Here is a 26361-nt window from a genome sequence, read left to right as displayed (position 1 = left end):
GAAGTCCACAATCAATAACTTGACGCAAGGTTGTTGTTGTTACACCACTCGAACAGCTGATCTATCTCACTCCTCATTACCCTCTATGATTCTGCCAATGACCATATGCTGTCATTGGAAAATTTGTAGATGACATTTGAATTGTGCCTGGCCACAGGGTATAGAGCAGTGCTGTATTATCTTTCTTTCTGTCTTCTGGTATATGGTAGTCATTTAATTTATACTGATTTTTTTTTAAAACCAAAAATAGACTTTATTCACAATTATTTACAAAGGAAAACTGCTCAAAGTCTGTTTACGTATCCGTACATTTCCATGACTGTGTATTGTTACATTCAATTCCATTAACACCATTACCACCACTATGGCACCTTGTCATTTAGGATCTTAGAACCAAAGAACATTATAGCACAGAAATAGGCCCTTCAGCACTTCTAGTCTGTTCCAAACTATTTTTTTCTGCCTAGTTCCACTGATCTGCAGCCAGTCCATAGCCCTCTAAGCCCCTCCCATCCATGCAACTGTCCAAATTCTTCTTAAATGTTAAAATTGAGCCCATGTTCACTACTTCAGCTGGAAGCTCGTTCCCCCTCATTTTCCCCTTTTACCCATAACCCATGTCCTCTGGTTTGTATCTCACCGACCCTCAGTGGAAAAAGCCGACCTACATTTACTGTCTCGACCTCTCATAATTTTAAATACCTCTATCAAATCTCCCCTCATTCTTCTATGTTCCAGGGACTAAAGTCCTAACCTGTTTAATCTTTCCTTGTAACTTAGTTTCTGAAGTCCCAGCAACATCCTAGTAAATCTGCACTCTTTCAGACTTACTGATATATTTCCTATAGTTAGGTGACTAAAAATGCACAAATACTCCCAATTTGGCCCCACCAATGTCTTATATATTTACTACTACATCCCAACTCCTCTACTCAATACTTTGATTAATGAAGGCCCAATATGCCAAAAGTTCTCTTTACAACCCTGTCCACCTGTAATGCCACTTTCAGGGAATTCTGTATCTGTATTCCCAGATCCTTCTGTTCTACCGCACTTCTCATTCCCCGACCATTTACCATGTATGTCCTACCTTGGTTTGTCCTTTGAAAATGCAACACCTCCCACTTGTCCACATTAAATTCCAGCTGTCATTTTCAGCCTGTTTCCAGCTGGTCCAGATCCCTCTACAAGGTTTGAAAGCCTTTTGTGCTGTCCAGAATGCCTCCAATCTTTGTGTCATCTGCAAACTTCTCTCCCCTCTGTTGTTTGAGGGTTTTCCCCTCAGTCTCAGCCTTGCAATGCCCGGTAATGGGAGGATTCTAGATTGTGCTCCTTCCCCATAGCACTCTCGCATTGACCAGACCAAGCCTCAATACACCCCTAAGCTCGCACACCTGCAGCCTGGAATGTCGGCAACATTCTTGCACTGATGCCTTTGCATGCTGGAAGACCAACAGGTTTCAGGCAGACCAAAGTGTGTCTTCACCGAGTTGATGATCTTCCAGCACTTCTTGATATCTGTCTCTGTGTACTCCGCAGGAAGAGTCCTCTGTCACACTACTGCTAGGGAAGAACCGTGACAAGGATCCTTGCATTCTTCCCCACACACTTAGCAAATCTGCATGTAGCAAAAAGGTGGACGACAGTCTCCACACCACCGGAGTCAACTCGAGAATGTGAGTGGTGGGTGATATTCTGGTTGTACAGGAAGGATCTGATTGGGACGTCTCTTCTCACCAATAGCCAGGCCAAGTCCTGTTGCTTGTTCATGAGTGCCAGTGATGAGGCCTTCATGGACAGTCTGCTCAGTGACTGATTCAAATCTTTTTGTCACACTGCTGCTGTGGATGAACTGTAACAAGGAACCTTGCATTCTTCTGCACACACTCTGAGCAAATCTGCCTTGACTACATTTCTTCACATAAAATCCCCTGCAAGGATTCTATTCACTTCTTGCAATTTCTTGGTTTCCATGGCATCTCTTCTCAAGATGAGGTCTTCCAGTCCACATCATCCAAAATGTCTGCCTTCCACAAACATGTCATCCACTCCACCACCATTAACTTAGCCCTTAACTCCTCCATCCATTTCCTGCTCATCTGCCCTGCTCATCCCCACTGCTCCCAGACATAGCAAACATAGGATTCCTCTTGTCCTTACCTACCACCCCATCTGCCTCCACATCCAATATATTATCCTCTGTAATTTCCGTCACCTACAACAGGTTCCTACTATGAGATACATCTTCCAATCTCCTCTCTCTCCATCTTCCATACGGACTGCTCTCTCCATGACTCCCTCATCCACCGCCCCCCCCCCCTCGGCACTGTCCCCTGAAATCACAGGCAATAGCACTCGTGCCCACGCTTCCTCCATCAGCACCATTCGTGGCCACAAACAGTCTTTTCAAGTAAAGCAACACTTCATTTGTGTATCCACAGGAGTGATCTACTAAATATGGTGCTCCTGTTGTGGCCTTCTCTACATCGGAGAGACTGGGCAAAGACTAGGAGATGGCTTAGCTGATCACCTTTGCTCTGTCTGACAGGGATTTCCCAGTGGCCAACCACTTCAATTCCACGTCCCACTCTCATGCTCACATGTCTGTTCATGGCCTCACGTACAGTCCCACCAAGACTACTTGTAAATTGGAAGAGCAATTTTCCATCTGGACACTCTCCATCCGGATGGCATTAACATTGACTTCTCCAGTTACCGCTAGCCTACTCTTTGTTCTCCCTTCCCATTCCCTTTGTCTTTCCTCCAGCTCTCCCACTTCATTCACAGAGCCATCGCTCATACCCATGTTGCTGGTATGCTCTCCCTCCCTTAGCCCTTTTTACCTAACTATGGGACTGTGCTGCTCTCCCTGCCACTCCCTCCCCATAATTTTGTTCAGGTGCCTGCCTACATTTTGTTCATAACTTGAAGAAGGGCTCAAGCCTGAAACATTGGTTATGTATCTTTATCTTTGCTATATAAAACACACTGTTTGACCAGTCGAGTTTCTACAGCATTGTGTTTTTACTTCAATTACGGTGCCTGCAGACTTTCATGTTTTTCTCCAGTTTTGATTACATCAAAGTTGAAAAATCTTGGGAGAAAATAGGCAATCTTCAGTTCATGCAGAGTCCCACAGATGAAGCTTTCTGGTTTTTTGAATGTTGAGTCTCAAGTTGTGATTCTGTTTATTTAAAGAGGCAGCTTATTCTGACAAGGGTGTATGCTCACAAGATTGGGAATTAGTTGTTTCACATGGGGAAAGTGTAGTGAACTTTTATTATTTCAAGAAGGGTCAGTGCTATATTTTTTTATTACATGTGACCCTAAAATGATGGTAATCAGAATCATAATTTATTGACCTGATCAAGTAATGAAATTCATTATTTTGCAGCAGCGTCACACAGTGCACATCTGACCTGCTGAGTTTCTCCAGCATTGTGTTTCTACTTCAACCAGGGTGCCTGCAAACTTTTGTGTTTTACTGCAATTTATCCTGTTGTAGATGGTGAATTTGTGTTACCTGCAGCGAGCCAGAGTGTCCCATTGGTCCATTGTACTCATAGCAATGAGTACAATATATTCTTAGCCCCCTGCTCTACTCACTGTACACCTACCACTGTGTAGCTTGGTACAAGAATAATACCTGTGGTGATATGTAATTACAACACTAGGTCACCAGGGGTCATCCCGGTGGCCTTGTATATGAAGCAGTCCAGAACTACAGTCTAGCCTTCCAGGTTCATCTTGCAGAGAGACAAGACCTCTTAGTGTACATATTAGTTCATTAAAGCTGTCTTATACTTGCACTGCTGGTGTGGTTATTGTCAGTACAATTTAATAAACTAATATGATAGCTACTAGGATGGAAGCTGCTTCTGCTCCAACGCGCATTCCCCACCACTTGGAGACTCTTCCTGAGGAATGGAATCCGGGGACGACCAGCATGCACGTGCATCCAAGGACAGAAATGGTGAGGGACCACTGTACTGGAATCGTGGTGGAATACGGGGAAGACCACAGAAGTACAATAGGGCAGGTAAGAAGTGGCCAAGAGCCCTGCCTGCCCGCGAGTTTGCCGGTACAGGCGCCGCCGACCCTAAACCCCAGTCTAATCAGAAAGGGGCCACTAAAGGCGCGGGTGGAAGGATCTCCACAAGTCGTGCTCCCAATTGCCACGTTTGTGCAGAATTCCCGACCACGCCAGAGCCAGGGAAAGCAGACACCGCTACCGTCACTTCCCCAACAGCAGTCTCCCCAGTACCACGGAGACCTGACACTACTGCTGGGATTCCCCCTAAGCCTGCTGCAAATGTCCCAAAGCCAGAGACTCAGCCAACAGCCCAAGCACCCAGAATACTCCTCCAGCAAACACAGGCCCCACAGAGGCTCTACCAGCAGCTCCCAGTATCCCAGGGTCCACCCTTGCTACACCCAAGGGACCAGAGACTGCGGCTTAGCCATGTGCTGCGACCAGGCAGGCTGGAGCTCGACCCCAGAAATCCCGGAGCTGGCACGCACTTCGGCCACTGGCAGAGATGCTTTCTGAATTACGTGGAGGGTGCTGAGGCATCGGATAAAAAGCTATTAATGCTGCTATTTAGCCCAGTTGGGAGACCACCCTTACTCCCTTATACAGGATGCCAGGTCCTACCAAGAGGCAACGAGCATTATACAGAGGCATTACAGTAAAGGGCATAGCAAACTCCACTCCCGGTACAGGGTCATGACCAGGTCACAGCAAGTAGGGGGGTCTGCCAGAGACTTTATACTCTCTCTGAAAGACCTGGTGAGAGGCTGCAACTTTAAAGCAGTATCATCTCAGGAGTATGCGGAGGACCTTATTAGGGACAGTATTGTTGCGGGCATATGGTTCACTGAGATGAGATATCGATTGCTGGAGAAAGGAATGGTGGGGCTAGATGAGGCAGAGACTATTGCAGAAGCTTTAGAAAGCACCAGGAAATAATTGGAGGAGTACTCACAGGACCCTGGGGCTGGGACAAACGTCACACTGCTGGACTCTCTAGCCCCATGAAAAGAAAAGTATGCTGCCTCACAGGAATTCACAGCAGCAGCAGACCTTGAGGGTCCCAAGTGCTTTTTCTGTGGACAAAGAAAGCACCCCAGAGCTCTCTGCCCTGCCAAAGAAAATGTCTGTTCCAACTGTGGAAAACATGGGCATCATGCAAAAGTCTGCAGAAGCCCCAAGGCCACAGCCAAGACCCATTCTCATGCTGGTGAGAGCTGGGAAAGCTCTTCTTTCTCCACAAACAGAAGAAGAAGAATGCCATGTGCAGCCGGCCATCTTGGACAAATGCTACAGAACAGAAGACACAGTCTTCAGGAGATGAATATGACGCCGAGTACTATTGGATCAAAGGACATGCCAGACTTGCTTCCCTACGCATGAATCAGGCGAGTCCACACAATTTATCTGATGCCACTGTGTGCATTAAAATTAATGATGTGAGGATAAATTGCTTAATAGATAGTGGAAACACTGAAAGTTTTATTGACCAGGGGTTAGTCAACCGCCTTGACCTCCCCACACGCCCAAGTGAGCACCAGATCCTGTTCGCAGCCAGCAGCCTTACGGCTGAGGTAAAACAGTTTTGCAGGGTTAGTCTAGAAATCCAGGGCACAAAATACGAAGGGTTCAAATTACTAGTACTCCCTCACCTCCATGCCCCAGTACTATTGGGGTTAGATTTTCAGTGCCAGTTAGAAAGCATTACAATAGTGGACAACGGGCCTCACCCCCCCACTACGCCTTACGAAGAAACAACACTGCACCCTGTCTGTCCTGAACATAGAATCCCCTCCACTGTTCACACACCTGACCCCAGAATGCATACCAATAGCCAGAAAGAGCAGGAGGTACAGCCCGAGTGACAGAGCCTTCATTATGACAGAGGTCCGCAGGCTACTACAGGAGGGCATCAAAGAGCCCTGGAGAGCCCAGGTGGTTGTAGTCAAGTCAGGAGAAAAACTGCGCACAGTAGTGGATTACAGCCAGACAAACAACAAATTTACACAACTAGATGCCTACCCCTTGCCATGCATAGCAGATATGGTCAACAAAATTGTGCAATATAAGGTGTTCTCCACGATAGACCTGAAGGCAGCATACCACCAACTGCCCATTAGAAACAGCGATCGCATTTACATGGCATTTGAGGCAGACGGCTAGCTGTATCAATTTCTGCAACTCCCCTTCGGTGTCACCAATGGAGTGTCCCTATTTAAGAGAGAAATGGAACGAATAGTAGATGAGTTCCAACTGAAAGCGGTGTTCCCCTACTTAGACAACGTGACAATCTGTGGCCACACTCAGGAGGATCATGACACGAATTTAAAACGCTTCTTCCAGGCAGCCGAGGAAAGGAACCTACCATACAACAGGGACAAATGCGTCTTTAGCGCCAGGAAGTTGCCAATCTTGGGCTACATAGTGCGGAATGGGGAAATCAGCCCAGACCCAGCCCGAATGCACCCTCTCCTAGACCTCCCAGTGCCACACATGCTGAAAGCACTAAAAAGGTGTTTGGGACTGTTCACTTACTACGCCCAGTGGGTCCCCAACTACGCCGACAGGGCCCGTCCACTTATAAAAGCCTCAGTTTTCACACTGTGCCCAGCAGCCACCAGAGCATTCAGGGGCATAAGGGACCATATCACTAAAGCTACCATGCGGTCCATAGATGAGTCAATCCCATTTCAAGTAGAAACGGATGCATCCGATGTGGCGCTGGCAGCCACCCTAAACCAAGACCGACAACCGGTGGCCTTTTTCTCGCAAACCCTACAGGGGTCAGAGGTAAGACACTCAGCAGTAGAGAAGGAGGCCCTAGCCATTGTGGAAGCAGTAAGGCATTCGCAACATTATCTGGCATGCAAACAATTCACCCTCGTGACCGACCAACGGTCTGTGGCTTTTATGTTCGATAACCAGAACAGGGGGAGAATTAAGAATGACAAAATCCTGCGCTGGCAGATAGAATTGTTTACATTTAACTACAACATTCTATACCACCCCGAGAGACTCAACGAGCCCCCGGACGCACCTTCCAGAGGCACTTGTGCCATCCTTAACCACATGTCCCAGTTGCAGAGCTTGCACAATGAGCTGGACCACCCGGGGGTCGCTAGACTGTTTCACTTCATTAAAACCCAAAACCTCCCATTTTTGGTAGAGGAAGTGAGGTCAGTGAACAAGAGCTGCCCCATCTGTGCGGAATGCAAACCGCAATTTTACCGGCCACACAAAGCCACCCTGATAAAAGCTACCAAACCTTTTGAGTGTCTCAGCCTCGAATTTAAAGGCCTGCTTCCATCCAATAATAGAAATGTCTATTTCCTAAACGTAATAGATGAATATTCCCGTTTCCCATTCGCAATCCCGTGTTCTGATGTATCAGCAGCCACTGTTATAAAATGCCTCCAACCCATCTTCAGCATATTTGGGTACCCAAACTATATACACACAGACAGGGGTTGCTACCAGTCGCACTACAAGTTACAATCCCAGGGGAAATGGACAAGTTGAAAGGGAAAATGCCACTATCTAGAAAACGGTCCTCTTGACCTTAAAAGCAAAAGACCTGCCTGTTACTAGATGGCAAGAAGTGTTGCCAGAAGCCCTACACTCTATACGTTCTTTGTTGTGTACTGCCACTAACATGACCCCACATGACCGTATCTTTTCTTTCACAAGGAAAGCCACGACGGGCACAGTACTGCCTAAATGGATGATGACACCGGACCTGTTCTCCAGAAGCACTGCAGACCCCACAAAGTGGACCCACTGGTGGATCAAGTGGAGTTGAGGGACGCGAATCCTTAGTATGCCTTTGTCACATTCCCAGATGGAAGAGAAGACTCGGTGGCCACCAGGGATCTCGCGCTGGCCGGATGTGTGAACAACACGGAGGAAACACAGATGTCTACGGATCAACAAGGAGTGCAGTAGCAGTCACTAGAACAGTCGTCCATTGAGTCACCCCAGAGGACTATACCACCCACCCCGGAAATCAGGACCCTGGGTATGCCCACTCCACAAAATATCAACACCCTAGACTTGATGGCAGGACCTAATCCCATACAAGAGGATCCCCAGGCCACACGGCCACATGGCCATCTAGTACTCCCCACTCCCACACCTCCACCAAGAAAGGCCAAGAGGTAGGCCAGACTCCCCACCCCTATACCACTACCGAAGAGGTCCAGAAGGCAACGGAAGCCACAAAAAATTTTGGACTTATGAACTTACAAACAAGGAAAGGAGGACAGCAGGGGTGTGGGGGGGGGGGGAAATAACAATTTTTAAGGGGGGGTGAATGTGGTGATATGTAATTACACCTCTAGGTCACCAGGGGTCATCCCGGTGACCTTGTCTATAAAGCAGTCCAGAGCTACAGTCTAGCCTTCCAGGTTCGTCTTGCAGAGAGACAAGATCTCTTAGTGTACATATTAAAGCTGTCTTATACTCACACTGCTGGTGTGGTTATTGTCAGTACAACACCATCTACAAATTCACTGATGATAGTGGGTTGTATAAAGAAAAGGAATGAGTCAGCATACAGGAAGGAGATTGAAAACTTGGCTGAATAGTGCACCAACAACCACAATGTACTCAATGTCACAAAAACCAGTGATCATTGAAGTGGAGAGGGTGAGACATTTAAGTTCTTGGGAGTCACTATCTCGGAGGATCTTTCCTGGACCCAATCCACTACTGGCATTGTGAAAAAAGCACGCCAGTGGCTTTACTTCCTAGGGAGTTTGCGGAGGTTTGGTATGACTTCAGAAATGCTGGCAAATTTCTATGGAGGTGTGATGAAAAGTGTGCTGACTGGCTGCATCATGGTCTGGTATGGGGACACCAATGTCCCTGAGTGTAAAGCCCTGCAAAACGTTGTGAACACAGCCTAGGACATCACAGGTAAAAACCCTCCCCACCATCAAAAACATGTAATGGGAACACTGCTATCGGAGAGCAGCAGTGATCATCAATGATCCACACCCCCAGCACATGCTCTGTTCTCGCTGCAGCCATTGGGAAAGTGGTATAGGGCCACAAGACTTGCACCACCATGTTCAGGAACAGCTGCTACCCCTCCACCATCAGACTTCTCAATAACAAACTCAAGGGACTCACTTAAGGACTCTTACTTTTGCACTTGTGAAAGATCATGTTGTGTTTAAAATGTATATAGCTATGTTTTTGGGAGATAAATTGGAGCAGGTTTTTTAGTGTAGGTCACATACAAACACTTCAAAACAGATCTTATTTAAAATACTTGAGCTCTGCTCATGCAAGAACCTTTGAAAAAGCTTTGGAGAGTGCCCAAGAGACTTCACTAATGGATTGTTGTTTACAAAAAGGCAACAGTTGATAGAACATGTCGGAGCCACAGGCCAAGTGGAGTGGAATTTTCTGTTCTAAGAGGGTCATGTGGTTTTGCAAGCAGAGAGAGAAAAACAGGTTTTTTTCGCAGAGTGATAAGAGAAGAATTCAGTTCTGCAGTTTGACAGTCAGCAGCATCAGCTGGGACTGGAACAGGACAAGGTGGCAAGCTTGTGAAAAACTCCATTTGGAAGAAGGGTTGTGAGTGCTTAGTTCAGCCTGGACAAAGCCCTTGTGGTTCATACAAGAGGAGAGGACTGGCTGCCCAATGTTTCGCTTGAAATAAGGGAAACAAAAAGGAACTCTGTGGTGACCTGAAAGAAAGAGGTTATCATCTGGAGAATCCTGATGGGGCAAATTTCTTCAGCAAGACACTGAAGTGGCTGGTTACAAGGGATCAGTTGTGAGTGTCCAGCGAACAACAAATCCCTCTCTGAAAACCAACAAGAACCTTCCTGAGCGGTAACCATTTACCTTTCAAGTACCAAAGACTGGCGAACTTTATAAATGTTACAATTCTGTGCACAGTATAAGAATTGCCTGCAACCAGTAAACTTGGAGGAATGAGAAATGAGATTGGACTGAAACAAAGAAATTTTCTGAACTTACACACATTAGAAGGGGGTTTCGGTAAGTTAATAGTGTTAAGTTAAAGGATTCTGTTTTAATGTTTAAAGATAATTAAAAGCAACTTTTGTTGAAGTAACCACTTGTCTTGGTGAATATCTATTGCTGCTGGGTTTTGGCGTCCTCTGGGCTCATAACACACTTCATTGATTTTTATATTATTCTCTCTGTATTGCACACTCAGTTTGTTTGCATCCATTATCTGTTTTCAGTTCTTTATTTGTTTACATGTACATGCAATGTCAACATTTTATTTGCACTAAAATAAGGGGTAATTCTGCCTCGCCCACAGGAAAAAAATCTGAGTTTTAGGTGATGTCATGTAAGTACTCTGACGATAAATCTGAAATCTGAAACCAATTCTTAGCCCCCTACTCGTTTCACATCTACAAGTATGAGGATCAGTACAACAATAACAACATCTACAAATTTGCCAACCATACCATGGTAGTGAGTTATATAAAAAAAAGGGCAACAAGTCAGCATACAGGAGGGAAATTTAAAACTTACCCAAATGGTGCACCAACAACAACCTCACACTCAATGTCACAAAAACTAAGGAGCTGATTGTTGACTTCAGGAAAGGAAAACCAGAGGGGTACAATCCACTGATCATTGGAGAGGGTGAGTAAATTTAAGTTCTTGGGAATCACTATCTCTGAGGATCTTTCCTGCACCCATGAAGAAAGCACATCAGTATCTCTACTTCCTCAAGAGTTTGCAGAGGTTTTGTATGACATCAGAAACACTGGCAAATTTCTACAAATGTGTGGTGGAAAGCATGCTGACCGGCTGCATCACGGTTTGGTATGGGGACATCAACACCCCTGAGCGTAAAACCTTGCAAAACGGTAGTGAACACAGCCCAGGACAACACAGGTAAAACCCTCCCCACCATCGAGAACATTTAAGGGGAACGCTGCCATCAGAGAGCAGCAGCAATCATGGAGGATCCACACACGCCGTTCTCGCTGCTGCCATCAGGAAAGATGTAATAGGTGCCACAAGACTCACACTACCAGGTTCAAAAACAGTTGCTACCCCCTCAAGACTCTTCAACAAACTCTATCCGGCAAGGCTGGAAAAACTCAGTAGGTTAAATAATGTACTTTATATAGCAAAGATAGATACATAACCAACATTTGAGCCCTTCATCAAGGTATGAGCAAAATGTGTCCTCCCTCCCTTATCCACCTATTACCTCCAGCCTGTGCTCCTCCCCCTGCCCCTCATTTTGAACAATTTGCTCATACCTTGATGAAGGGCTCAAGCCTGAAATGTTGGTTATGTATCTTTATCTTTGCTATATCTTTGCTATATACTGTTTGACCTGCTGAGTTTCTCCAGCATTGTTTTTACTTCAACCATGGTGTCTGCAGACTTTCGTCTTTAATCTCAACATTTTGTTTGTATTTCAGAACCAGCATCTGCAATTTTACAACATTTTAGCTCAAGGGGGTTTGTCTTGGGGATATCCCAAACATTGCAGCCAGCATGAGACCTATTTATAAGGATCTAGTAATTGATTAGGAGCACGGTTGGTGCAATGCCTTCACAGTGCCAGTGATCGGGACTGGGCCTGGGTTCAAATCTAGCACTGTCTGTAGGGAGTTTGTACATTCTCCCTATGTCTGCATGAGTTTTCACTCTGGACTCCAGTTTCCTCCCATCTTTCAAAAACGTCCTGGGAGTTTAGTTTGATGGGGTGTAATTTGGGCAGCAGGGACTCTTATGACAAATTGGCCTGATACAGCGCTGCATGTCTAATTTTAAAAAAAAAAGACTGGAGCTGATACAGAACCAATATGAGTTAATCAATTCCAGGATAATCTTACATTCTTGTGTTAGTCTTCAAGCCTGAAAGTGAAAATTGAGCAACTAGTTTGTGGCCAATCATTTTCACGTCATCAAATGTGTTTTCTGTTGTATTGGCCAGCAGTGTCCAGAATCCTTACTCCATACATCACTGTGAAATATACCCCAATACAGTAAAATACTTTACAATATTGCAGAGAGCTGCATAGATTTAGAAGAATAACTGTAACCAGCTCTCTAGATCAAGGGACAGCCTTTGGAGACTAGAAACGTTGGTTATAATGTGATGAAGGGCTCAAGACAAAACATTGTTTATGTGTCTTTACATTGATGAAGGGTTCAATCCTGAAATGTTGTTTATGTGTCTTTACCTTAATGAAGGGCTCAAACCCGAAACATTGATTATGAATCTTTACTTTAATTAGGGACTCAAGCCCGAAACGTCGGTTATTTATCTTGACCTTGATGAGGGGCTCAAGTCCGAAATGTTGGTTATGAATTTTTACCTTGACAAGGGGCTCAAGCCCAAAACGTTGGTTATGAATCTTTACCTTGATGAGGGGCTCTAGCCCGAAATGTCAGTTATTTACCTTTACCTTGATGAGAGGCTCAAGCCTGAAACATTTGTTATGAATCTTTTCCTTGATGAGGAGCTCAAGCCCGAAACGTTGGATATGAATCTTTACCTTGATGATAGGCTCAAGCCTGAAATGTTGGTTATGAATCTTTACCTTGATGAGGGGCTCAAGTCTGAAACATTGGTTATGAATCTTTACCTTGATGAAGGGCTTAATCCTGAAACGTTGGGTATGAACCTTTACATTGATGAGAGGCTCAAGCACAACAGGTTGGTTATAAATTTTTACCTTGATGAGAGGCTCAAGCCTGAAACGTTAGTTATGATTCTTTACCTTGATGAAGGGCTCAAGCCCAAAACGTTGGTTATGAATCTTTACCTTGATGAGGGGCTCAATCCCGAAACGTTGGTTATCAATTGTTACATCGATGAGGGGCTCAATCCCGAAACGTTGGTTATCAATTGTTACATCGATGAGGGGCTCAATCCCGAAACGTTGGTTATCAATTGTTACATCGATGAGGGGCTCAATCCCGAAATGTTGGTTATCAATTGTTACATCGATGAGGGGCTCAATCCCGAAACGTTAGTTATCAATTGTTACATCAATGAGGGGCTCAATACCGAAACGTTGGTTATCAATTGTTACATCGATGAGGGGCTCAATCCCGAAATGTTAGTTATCAATTGTTACATCAATGAGGGGCTCAATCCCGAAACGTTGGTTATCAATTGTTACATCGATGAGGGGCTCAATCCCGAAACGTTGGTTATCAATTGTTACATTGATGATGGGTTCAATCCCGAAACGTTGGTTCTGAACCTTGACCTTGATGAGGGGTTCAATCCCGAAACATTGTTTATGAACCTTGACCTTGATGAGGGTCTCAAGCCCGAAACGTTGGTTCTGAACCTTGACCTTGATGAGGGGGCTCAATCCCAAACGTTGGTTCTGAACCTTGACCTTGATGAGGGGTTCAATCCCGAAACATTGTTTATGAACCTTGACCTTGATGAGGGTCTCAAGCCCGAAACGTTGGTTCTGAACCTTGACCTTGATGAGGGGCTCAATCCCAAACGTTGGTACTGAACCTTGACCTTGATGAGGGTCTCAAGCCTGAAACGTTGGTTCTGAACCTTGACCTTGATGAGGGGTTCAATCCCGAAACATTGTTTATGAACCTTGACCTTGATGAGGGTCTCAAGCCCGAAACGTTGGTTCTGAACCTTGACCTTGATGAGGGGCTCAATCCCAAACGTTGGTTCTGAACCTTGACCTTGATGAGGGTCTCAAGCCTGAAACGTTGGTTCTGAACCTTGACCTTGATGAGGGGTTCAATCCCGAAACATTGTTTATGAACCTTGACCTTGATGAGGGTCTCAAGCCCGAAACGTTGGTTCTGAACCTTGACCTTGATGAGGGGCTCAATCCCAAACGTTGGTTCTGAACCTTGACCTTGATGAGGGTCTCAAGCCTGAAACGTTGGTTCTGAACCTTGACCTTGATGAGGGGTTCAATCCCGAAACATTGTTTATGAACCTTGACCTTGATGAGGGTCTCAAGCCCGAAACGTTGGTTCTGAACCTTGACCTTGATGAGGGGGCTCAATCCCAAACGTTGGTTCTGAACCTTGACCTTGATGAGGGGTTCAATCCCGAAACATTGTTTATGAACCTTGACCTTGATGAGGGTCTCAAGCCCGAAACGTTGGTTCTGAACCTTGACCTTGATGAGGGGCTCAATCCCAAACGTTGGTACTGAACCTTGACCTTGATGAGGGTCTCAAGCCTGAAACGTTGGTTCTGAACCTTGACCTTGATGAGGGGTTCAATCCCGAAACATTGTTTATGAACCTTGACCTTGATGAGGGTCTCAAGCCCGAAACGTTGGTTCTGAACCTTGACCTTGATGAGGGGCTCAATCCCAAACGTTGGTTCTGAACCTTGACCTTGATGAGGGTCTCAAGCCTGAAACGTTGGTTCTGAACCTTGACCTTGATGAGGGGTTCAATCCCGAAACATTGTTTATGAACCTTGACCTTGATGAGGGTCTCAAGCCCGAAACGTTGGTTCTGAACCTTGACCTTGATGAGGGGCTCAATCCTGAAACATTGTTTATGAACCTTGACCTTGATGAGGGTCTCAATCCCAAACGTTGGTTCTGAATGTTTCTGGACCTCTATAAAGGGCTGTTTGACCTGCTGAGTTTCTCCAGCGTCGTGTTTTTCCTCCAAGCCTTTCATGCTTGACTTAGTTTTGACCTATTTTGAAACCCTCTCCCTTTTCCTTCTTTGCCTCCGCTCAGTCGATTTGTTTGCAGGAACAGGAATCTGGGGGTGGTCGTGTCTACTCTCTGACGGTCCGGTACCGGCCGGGGCTCCCGCCTCTCGGCCATCCTCGCGGCCAGGACGGGTCGTCCAGGGCAGTGGACGCCCGCCTTCCCGCCCACATGCGCCGACGCCGCTGATTGGCCGAGGGCCGCCGCGCGCCCGTTGCCATGTTACCCCCTGCGCGTGGCGAGGTGCGCGGTGAAAGAGGGGGAGCGAAGCGCGGACGCGGAAGGGCCAGCAAGAGAGCGAGCGATGGAGTGAAGGGCGTGGCCCGGGGGGGGGGGCGGGGGCGGGGGCAGGTGAAGCCGCGGCCGCCTCGACCCGCCGGGATCGGGCCGGTGAGGAACGATGGAGCGCAGGCGGCTGGAGAGTCCGGGCTCGGAGGCCGCGGAGCCTCTGCCGCTGGACGACGCCGAGTTGGCGCTGGCTGGTATCAACATGCTGCTGAACAACGGCTTCAGGGAATCGGACCAGCTCTTCAAAAAATACCGGTCAGTGCCGGGGACGGGGCTCGTCTTCCTTCGGCCGCCAACCGGACACGACTCCTCTGTTCACTCGGCTCCGTTCGGCTCCCCTCGGCTCCGTTCGGCTCCCCTCGGCTCCGTTCGGCTCCCCTCGGGTCCGTTCGGCTCCCCTCGGGTCCGTTCGGCTCCCCTCGGGTCCGTTCGGCTCCCCTCGGGTCCGTTCGGCTCCCCTCGGGTCCGTTCGGCTCCCCTCGGCTCCGTTCGGCTCCCCTCGGGTCCGTTCGGCTCCCCTCGGGTCCGTTCGGCTCCCCTCGGGTCCGTTCGGCTCCCCTCGGCTGGCTCTGCTCGCTGGACGCTGCGGATGGTGGCGGTGTGAAAGAAGGGAAGGGAAGATTGGTGAAGCAGTTGTTCCCAGCTCAGGTTTATCCCTGACCACGGGTGCTGTCTCTGTGGAGTTTTCATGGTCTTCCTGCTCCTGTGAGGGTTTCTTCCATAGAACCACGTGGGTCAATTATCCACTAAATTGGCCCCATTTTTTTTTGTTTTTTTTTTGTTTTTTTTTTAATTTTTATTTTTCACACCATAAATCACATTAGCCATGATATACACTATTTCTTTTTCACACATATACAGTGACTTTTTCTCCCCCCCCCTTTCCTCCCAAGCCACCCCCCCACCCCCCCCCCCCTCTCATCCATTTTAGGTATACAATCTAGGTTGCATTAAGCCAGTCAGACAATGTTGTCATTCAACAAAAATACACCAGAAATTCTACTGAGTCCATTCTTTTCTTTCCTTCTCCTTCCATCAACTTAGGTAATGTTTGTCCCCGGTAGGTTTTCGCTATTGTATTTAATGTAAGGCTCCCATACTTGTTCGAATATTTCAATATTATTTCTTAAACTATATGTTATTTTTTCTAATGGAATACACTTATTCATTTCTATATACCATTGTTCTATTTTCAAATTATCTTCCAATTTCCAGGTTGACATAATACATTTTTTTGCTACGGCTAGAGCTATCTTAACAAATCTTTTTCGTGCATCCTCCAAATCAATTCCAAATTCTTTATTTTTTATGTTACTTAGGAGAAAGATCTCTGGATTCTTTGGTATATTGTTTTCTGTTATTTTATTTAATATCTGATTGAGATCATCCCAAAATTTTTCTACTCTCTCACATGTCCAGATTGCATGAATTGTTGTTCCCATTTCTTTTTTATATCGAAAGCATCTATCAGATACTGTTGGGTCCCATTTATTTAACTTTTGCGGTGTAATGTATAGTCTGTGAAACCAATTATATTGTATCATACGTAGCCTCGTATTTATTGTATTTCTCATCGTTCCAGAACATAATTTCTCCCATGTTTCCTTTTTTATCTTTATATTTAAATCTTGTTCCCATTTTTGTTTAGTTTTACCATTTGTTTCCTCATTCTCCTTTTCTTGCAGTTTAATATACATATTTGTTATAAATCTTTTGATTAACATTGTATCTGTAATCACATATTCAAGGTTACTTCCCTCTGGTAAACTCAGATTGCTTCCTAATTTATCCTTCAAGTAGGATCTCAGTTGGTAATATGCCCCATTGTTGAAGGAAATGGTTTGAAGGGAATCTTGGAAGAATAACTGAGGCAAAGGGGTTATTTCTGACATTTATCATTCTAAATGATCCATGGAACCGTGGCTGAGTGGATAAATAGAGAGTAGTAGTGGAAGGAAAGTATTCTGTCCGAAGATTAATGGAGGGGATCTGTTCTGGAACCCTTGCTTTATGTGATTTTTATAAATGACTTGGATGAAGAGGCGGAAGGATGGGTCAGTAAGATGATACGAAGGTTGGAGGAGTTGTGGATGGAGCTGAAGTTTGTCAAAGGTTACAGGAGGATGCAGAGTTGGGCAGAGAAGTGGCAGATGGAGTTCAATCTGGATAAGTGTGAGGTGATGCATTTTGGAAGGAGGAGCCAGAAGGCTGAGTCCAGGGTTAATGGTCAGTTAATTAAGAGCATGGAAGAACAGAAGGACCTTGGGGTCCAAATCCATACATCCCTCAAGGTCACCGCACAGGTTGATGGGATAGTTGAGGCCTATGGGATGCTGAGATTAATTAATGGGGGATTGGGTTCAGGAGTTGAGGGTCCTGTTGCAACTGTACAAATCTTTGGTGACACCATACTTGGAGTATTGTGTTCAGTTCTGGTCACCTCAATATCGGAAGGATGTAGAAGCTATGGGAGAGGGTTCAGAGGAGATTTAGCAGGATGTTACCTGGATTAGAAAACAAGTCTTATGAGGCAAGGTTAACAGCTGGGACTTTTTCTCTTTGGAGCGTAGAAGGATGAGAGGAGACTTAAGGGAGGTCTACCACATTATGAGAGGCATAGATAGGGTGAACAGCAAGTGCCTGTTTCCCAGAGCAGGAATAGCAAACACCAGAGGACATGAGTACAAACTGAAGGGAGGAAAGTTTAGGGGAGACATCAGGAGTAAGTTTTTATTTTACGCAGGGTTGCCAGGGATGGTGGAAGAGGCTGAAACATTAGGGGCATTTAAGAGACCTAGATAGGTGCATGGTTGGAAGAAAAATAGAGGGTTATGGGGTAGGGAGGGTTTAGTACCTTTTTTTAGGGAATAGTTGGGTTGGCACATCATTGAGAGCTGAAGCGCCTGTTCTGTCCTGTGCATTGTTCTAAAATGCTGGAAATACTCATCTGGTCTGGCAGTGTCTGTAGAAAGAAAAACAAAGCTAACACTCTTGCCTGTTTAGGTACCAGTCCTACAATTTGGGAATGATAATAATGATAAATCCCTATGATATAGGAGCAGAAATAGGCTATTCAGCCCATTGAGTCTGCCCCTCCATTTGATCATGAGCTGATCCGCTTTCCCTCTCAGCACTTGGCCTGGCCTTCTCCCATAACTTTTGATGCCCTAGCTAACCAAGAACCTATCTGTCCACCACCACTGCCTGTGCCAACCAATTCCACTGATTCTCCACCCTCTGGCTGAACAAATTCCTTTGCATCTCTGTTCTAAGCTGATGCCCTTCAATTTTGAGGTTGTGCCCTATTGTCCTAGGCTCTCCCACCTTGGGAAACAATCTTTCCACATCATCCATGACAATCTGCAATATTTTTCTGACAATTATACATATATAGGAGTTGTGGAGATTTGTAAAACTTCTGCAGGCATTTGGAAAGTATGCTCACTGGTTGCATCACAGCCTGGTTTGACAATACCAGGAATTAAGAAGGTTGCAAACATAGCCAGGTCCATCATAGGTTCTGACCTCCATTGCAGATATCTGTGTGAGGTGCTGCCTCAAGGAGGCAGCCATCATCATAAAGGACCCCCATCACTTTGGTCACAACTGTTTGTCTTCAGGCAGAAGGTACAGACACCTGAAGACCAGCACCTCTAGATCCAAGAACAGTTTCTTTCCAATAGTTATCTGACTCTTGAACCTGCCATTGTTGCAATAATCATTGCACGTCTGCACTGTGGTATGTCACTTTTTGCTCAAGCATTACTGTGAACCTTTGTTATCTACCTTAGGGATTTATTGTCTCTTAATTCAGACAGGTTACTATTACAGTTTTTCTTTCTAAGTACTTGTTTGGCTGCAGCAAGTAAGAATGTTAGGTATTTGTATGTTGTACAATGTACTTATGCCCTGAAATTCTTGCTGCAGCTGAACAGGTACTTTGTAAAGAAACAATAAAAATAGCATAATTGAATTAAAAAGACAATAAATACAAAAAGATAGATAATAAATATTCACAGTTATTCTTGTGCAAAATAAGTGACTTCGCAATAGTACAGACAATCCTCATGATGTCCGAGCCATTCTTGATTACTATAACAAGGGAGGTTCAAGATCCTGATCGCTGATGGAAAGAATCTGTTCTTGAACCTAGAGAAGCTGGACTTCAAGCAATTACTGGAAACTGGAGCAAAAGCAAACTGCTGGAGGAACTTAATGGGTCCGGCAGCATCTGCGGAGGAAAAGGGATGGTTGAAATTTCAGGTTGTGAAGAGAGAAGATGCTAATTTTCAATAGCACAGAAGGAGAAGGGAGGGATTGGAGAATAATAGATTGGGACCAAATGGATTAATATGTCAAGCAAATTAGGCTGTCTTGCTATATTAATAGAGAGACACCACTGAGCTAAAATCAGATGGCGACCTAGAAGAATACAATTCTAATAGAGAAAGAAAGAGCTACTCAACTAAGTTAGAAAATTTGATATAGTTTGGAAGGCTGCCATGTGCCCAGGTGGAAGATAGGCCTGAGAAGGATATGAACCAAAAGCAGGCCAATGTAGTTGTGGTAAATGTGCTATATAAATAAACTACTACTACATTGGGACTAGGCCAGAATGTCAACGTGAACCATCTGGGCTGAATGACCTGTTCCACATTGCATGACATTATGACTTGAGTTGTTTCTCGGGCTTGTATTGGTCCACATTTTAACAAGGGAACAGGCCATAAATAGATCAGGGTAAAATGGAGAATTAAAGTGGCAGAAACTTGGGTTTATTGCAATGCCCTACAAATATGGAGGTTGTTAGGGTGGAAGATAAGGACAAGACGAACTCTGTTCTTGTACTGTCCCAGAGAGAAGGGCTGAGTGTAGAGGTGTGGGAAATAAATTATCCTTGCCTTCTAACCCTCCAACTGCCACATCGACCAGATCATCCTTTGCATATATACGGGGAGAAGTCCAGGCAGTGGAGCTGCATGGATTACAATCAGAATTTACCGTTATGACCAAGTCACGAAATTCATTGTTTTGCAGTAGCGTCACAGAACAAACATTCATATAAACCACCTTACAACAATCAATAAAAATAGTGCACGAAAAGTCAAAATAAGGCAGTGTCTTTGTTTCACTGATCATTCAGGAATCTGATGGCAATGGGGAAGAAGCTGTCCTCGTGTCATTGAGTGTTTGTTTTGGCTTCTGTACCTTTTTCACGATGATAGCAGAGTGAAGGGGGCATGGCCTGGATGGTAGGGGTCCTTGAGGATAGGGGCTGCTTTCTTAAGATACCACCTCTTGTAGATATCCTCCATGGAGTGAAGACTGTGCCTGTGATGTTACAGGCCGAGTTAACAACCCTCTGGGTTTTTTTCTTGTCCTGAGCATTGGCACTTCCATACCAGACAGTGATGCAACCAGCCAGAGCCCTCTGCATGGTATACCAGTAGAAGGTTTTGAGAGTCATACCGAATTTTCACAAACACCTCACAAAATATAGCCACTGGGGAGCCTTCTTTGTGATTGCATCGATGTGGAGTCTCCAGGTCAAATTCTCGACACCAGGAATTTGAAGTTATTGGCTCTTTCCACTACTGAACCCTCTATGAGGACTGGAGCATGTTCTCCTGCCTTCCCCCTGAAGTCCACCATCATCTCCTTGGTTTTGCTTACATTGAGTTCAAGATTGTTGGTACGATGGCCCTCAATGAGCAGATCTTTCTCCTTCCTGGACACTTCCTCAGTGCTGTTTGTAATTCTGCCGACAACTGCGGTGTCGTCGGCAAATTTGTAGAAAGCATTGGAATTGTGGGAAAATGGATCAGCTCATGATTGAATGGTGGGACAGATGATGGGCAAATATCTTATTTCTGCTCCTTTTATCTTAAGGATAAAGTGACATATTCACCCAGTTAGTCCAGTTCATTTACCCCTGGCTTCTATAGAAATTAACTTGGTTTCTCTCTTTTAGTAAAGGGTATCAGACCTGAAATTTTAACTCAAATGCTCCCTGAGCTCGTGTGTTTCCAGTATTTTCAGGTTTTATTTCAGTTTTCCAACAGGTAATTTTTTTTTCCCCAAAGCCAGTTGTTTAAACACAGAACATTCTACATAATTGAAGGATGGTTATGGTCGGAAAATTTAATCTGTTGAGCGGTGAGAGAAGAACAAGTTGCTATTTGTTTTGAAAATTATTTCAAATATTTGAGGTCTTAAAGTTTGCGAAATTGCAATTAAAAATAGTCATGAAATTGAAGTAAAGTATTGAGCAATTTTAAAACTGCAGGAGCAGCACTTTTTCTTTGCAAGTTAAGGATGATGCAACTTGTTTTAGTTCCTTTTCTTCATGCATTGCCATTCTGTGCACTCTAAATATAATTAAGCCCTTGGATTAAGGTTTTAAGTTCAAATTACTTTTAGGACTTGCTGAAATCATTAGGACAACAACCTTGTCTTTCAGTAGATCCTGTCCAAAATTATGGCTTTGGGAAGAATTAGAAATCATCTAATGAAGCTGTTCGATTTGTCATTTACCAATGGAAGGCCCACACAATGAAGGAAGAGCTACCATGTACAGTATACGCATGTAAAAGTTGTCCCCTATTTTTGGCCCAAAAATCTGGTATTTTCCATATGTCTCATGTAAAAGTCAACCCTAGTATCTCACCTTGGTCTGGCCGCACACAATCCGGAGCTGCTCAGGGTTCAGTTGCGAACTTGTGCCTTGTCCCGATGCATCTAACATAGACTCTTGCCTCAGCCCTGGCTCCTCACCCATCAGAGTTCCTGATGCCTCAAATGTGAATTTCCCACCGGCCCAGGCTACCCATCCATCGGAGCTCCCAACGCCTTGGACAATGCAGATACTGCAGTCAAAAGTCTTTCTTCTTCTTCTTTGGCTTGGCTTCGCGGACGAAGATTTATGGAGGGGTAAATGTCCACGTCACCTGCAGGCTCGTTTGTGGTTGACAAGTCCGATGCGGGACAGGCAGACACGGTTGCAGGGGAAAATTGGTGGGTTGGGGTTGGGTGTTGGGTTTTTCCTCCTTTGTCTTTTGTCAGTGAGGTGGGCTCTGCGGTCTTCTTCAAAGGAGGTTGCTGCCCGCCGAACTGTGAGGCGCCAAGATGCATGGTTTGAGGCGAGATCAGCCCACTGGCGGTGGTCATTGTGGCAGGCACCAAGAGATTTCTTTAGGCAGTCCTTGTACCTCTTCTTTGGTGCATCTCTGACACGATGGCCAGTGGAGAGCTCGCCATATAACACGATCTTGGGGAGGCGATGGTCCTCCATTCTGGAGACGTGATATCCATGCAATAGTTGACCCCATATATTTAATGTTAAAAAATGGTCTACAGAATTTGACTTCTACATGAATATATATGGTACTTATCAGAATCGGGTCTATTGATGCGAACATGTATCATGATGTTGTTTTCGGGCAGCAGTACCGTGCATTACAAGTGGAAAATTGATATAAATTACATTTTTGTAAATACACCATTTAAAAAAAATAATTAATGCAAAAGAAGGCAAAAAGTGAGGTAGTGTCTGTGATTCATTGTTCATTCAGAAATCTGATGGCAAAAGGGAGGAAGCTGTTCTTTTCAAATATTGAAAGATTTAAAAATACTATTTGTGCTGAAGGTCCAAAATATAAACATTCTGGATGCTCACAAGTCAGGCTGCATCTTCAGGAAGATGATGCCTCAAGCTGTAGATTATCAGAATTGGGAAAGAGAAAACCAGATGGCAGAGAGATGGATTGGACAAATGAAATATCTAATTTAAAAAAAATCTGTAGCCATTGGAGGGAATTTTGTGGTTGAAAGGGGTTGGGGGGGGGGGGGGGCGGAAGGGAAGCATTGAAGTGGGCTGCTTTATCCTGCATGGCATCAAGCCTCTTGAATGTGTTTGGACCTGAGAAACAAGGAACACCACTACCTACATGTTCCCCTCCACACACCATCCTGATTGCTGGTCCTTTAGTGTTGCTGGATCAAAATCCTGGTCTACCTACTCAAAGTGGGAAAATCTTCACTAGAAAGGCTGCTATAGTTCCAGGCAGCAGCTCACCATCACTTTCTTGAGGACAATCAGGGATGGTTAATAAATACCCTTGTAAAATGAACGTTCAGGAGACGCCTATTACTGAAAGAAGAGTTGAGTGTATTAAATTGGTGCCATGTATGTGTGGGATTCCACAAAATTCAGTGCGATCTCACCACCAATTATTTCCTCCCCTTCCTGCCCCTATCTGCTTTTCACCAGTGCGAAACTTGTCTCTACACCCCCATTCCTGTGTCTACATTGACTCTCTCACTTTGAATTCCTCCCCTGCTGGATCCCACAGGTTCACACCCCCCTTCCTTAGTTTCACACTGGTGAAAAGCAGATAAGGTGAGATCGCACTGAATTTTGTGGAAGTCTAACTGCCTTAAATCCCACACATACATGGCACCAATTTGATACACTCAACTCTTCTTTCAGTAATAGGCAACTCCTGAATGTTCATCCCCCTGCCATTTTATTCAGGCATCTGCCTACATATTGATTATATCTTGATGAAGGGCTCAAACCTGAAACGGCAGATCGATATCTTTATCTTTACTAGTGCATGGTGTGACCTTTGGAGTTTCTCCAACATTGTGTTTTTCCTACATCTCCTCCACCTCCATCTGGGGCCACAAACAAACCTTCCAGGTGAGGCAGAGCTTTACCTGCACATTGTCCAGGCTAATTTACTGCATTCGGTGTACTTTGTGTGGCCCCCTCTGCATCAGTGATTCCAAATGCAGATTGGGGACTGCATGGCTTTGTGGGTCTACGTTAGACATCCAACTGGTGGGAGATACCATTTCAATTCCCCTTATCATTCCCACACGATATGTATGTCTTCAGCCTCATCCATTGTAAGGGTGAGCCCAAGCTTAAATTTGAGGAACGAATTACTGTATTCCTCCTCAACTGCCTTAAACTCAATGGCAAGCCCATCAATTTTTCTAATTTTAGGTAACCTCCACATTTATCTGGTTCTTCTCTTTCCACCTCTACCCCTGTCCCCACCACAACCCTCAGTGGCCTCTCCCTCTGCCTCTCCCACCTTCTCACCCCCAAATCATTGACTGACCATTTCTATCCACGGATGAGTCCATTTCTATCCACGGATGAGTCCATTTCTATCCACGGATGAGTCCATTTCTATCCACGGATGAGTCCATTTCTATCCACGGATGAGTCCATTTCTATCCACGGATGAGTCCATTTCTATCCACGGATGAGTCCATTTCTATCCACGGATGAGTCCATTTCTATCCACGGATGAGTCCATTTCTATCCACGGATGAGTCCATTTCTATCCACGGATGAGTCCATTTCTATCCACGGATGAGTCCATTTCTATCCACGGATGAGTCCATTTCTATCCACGGATGAGTCCATTTCTATCCACGGATGAGTCCATTTCTATCCACGGATGAGTCCATTTCTATCCACGGATGAGTCCATTTCTATCCACGGATGAGTCCATTTCTATCCACGGATGAGTCCATTTCTATCCACGGATGAGTCCATTTCTATCCACGGATGAGTCCATTTCTATCCACGGATGAGTCCATTTCTATCCACGGATGAGTCCATTTCTATCCACGGATGAGTCCATTTCTATCCACGGATGAGTCCATTTCTATCCACGGATGAGTCCATTTCTATCCACGGATGAGTCCATTTCTATCCACGGATGAGTCCATTTCTATCCACGGATGAGTCCATTTCTATCCACGGATGAGTCCATTTCTATCCACGGATGAGTCCATTTCTATCCACGGATGAGTCCATTTCTATCCACGGATGAGTCCATTTCTATCCACGGATGAGTCCATTTCTATCCACGGATGAGTCCATTTCTATCCACGGATGAGTCCATTTCTATCCACGGATGAGTCCATTTCTATCCACGGATGCTCCCTGACCTGCTGAGTCCCTTCAGCAGCTCCTTGCTCTTTGATTCTAGTGGAATGTTTTGAATTTGGAGGGGAATTGTGTGAAATGCCCTCTTGCAGTTGTTCAGTAAGTTGCAGTTGTGCAATCCCTTTGCTTTGCTGGTGATCTGTGGCTGTAGGTTGTAGGGGCCAGCACATTTTGTTCTGGAGTGCTAAGCCAGCCCTTCGAAGTGAAGATGTGATAGTGCATTTATTACTTAGAATTCTGATGGTCAGGCATGCTGTTGACAAGTGTGGCTTTCCTTCTATTGCTGATGGAGTAGTTGACTGTATATCAACTGAAGCATTCATTGCAGCAGGAGCAAAGCGCAGAAGTCTGGTTATGATTACATTGAGAAGACCGATGCAGGACAGTGGGGATGTGTATATTTGAGATGATGTAATCTATGACCCATCAGAGGACTGGAATAATGCCAGTATTTGGTGGCCAAACACTGCATTTGCCTCGATCAGTCAGTTTGACATGTAACCTCTTATTTCATATTTACACTCTCTTCAACGTCTTTCATGTTCTCTGCACTTTTCATCCAGCGATTTGCTTCTGCATTGCAGTCAATAATGTATAGCACATGCCAGTCAATATGCGCCCAACTCATTATTCACAAGCAACGATGTGGCAATTGCCAAAAGTAATTTGTACATGCCACTTGAGCAATAAATACGAGCCATAAAATCTTTTGTATCCACCCAAGTGGGAATTTGAGGTTAGATTGGAAAGCAGAGCCATGAATTCCAAGGCACTTGTAAGGCCTCTAATTCTCATCTCCAGCCTGACTGCAGATTAAATCTTTGATCACTGGGTGTCTGTGCAAGAAGTGTTGCTCATTGGGTAAACAGTAACCACAAATGAATTACTCAGTACTGTAGTTGATTTGTGGGTTATCGAGGTTAATTTGATAAGAAATGCATGTCACAGTTTTATGGTGTAATGCTGACATACAACCACGAAAGCTGTTTTAATAAACACTGTGTAAAATGTCCAATTCTTTTAACCCTCCATCTCGATAAACTTCCAACATCTCAAAACCCTTTGTTTCTTTCACAATAACACTGCTCCTCCACTACCTTCCTCTGCCTGTCACATCTTGTTCTAGCCCTCAAGAACTTCTCCTTTTGCTCACCCCACTCTCTTCAAAGTAAAGAGGTATCTGCAAGGGACCCAGCTAAATCTTTTTTTTTGTTGCTATGTGATGCGATCCATGCTACAATCCTACACAGGCTAGATTCCTCAACTCTTCCTCCACTACATTGATGACCAAGTTAATACTCCCTTCTGTACACATAATGATTCTTCTTTCTCCCCTCACTCCCCACTCCCCCCTCACTCCTATTATTCTTATAAATGGGGTGAAATATCAAAAAAGACAG

At 45.0% G+C, this 26361-nt stretch overlaps 1 protein-coding gene across 3 annotated transcripts in view; it reads left to right on the top strand.

Moving 5' to 3' along the window:
• Positions 1–15007: 15007 nt before the first annotated feature.
• The window catches only part of ttc39c (tetratricopeptide repeat domain 39C), a 62322-nt gene continuing 50968 nt past the window's right edge, over positions 15008–26361 (top strand). The window contains exon 1 of one of the 3 annotated variants that reach the window (XM_069922597.1): positions 15008–15249. In XM_069922597.1, the coding sequence (XP_069778698.1) occupies positions 15107–15249 (143 nt within the window). In that variant the 5' untranslated portion in view covers positions 15008–15106. The remainder of the gene's footprint in view (positions 15250–26361) is intronic. The other 2 variants (XM_069922599.1, XM_069922598.1) reach the window with 2 other exon arrangements.

The sequence above is a fragment of the Narcine bancroftii genome, chromosome 2 (assembly GCF_036971445.1).
Source record: "Narcine bancroftii isolate sNarBan1 chromosome 2, sNarBan1.hap1, whole genome shotgun sequence".
Lineage (NCBI taxonomy): Eukaryota > Metazoa > Chordata > Chondrichthyes > Torpediniformes > Narcinidae > Narcine > Narcine bancroftii.
This window is presented reverse-complemented; position numbering and strand designations above follow the sequence as displayed.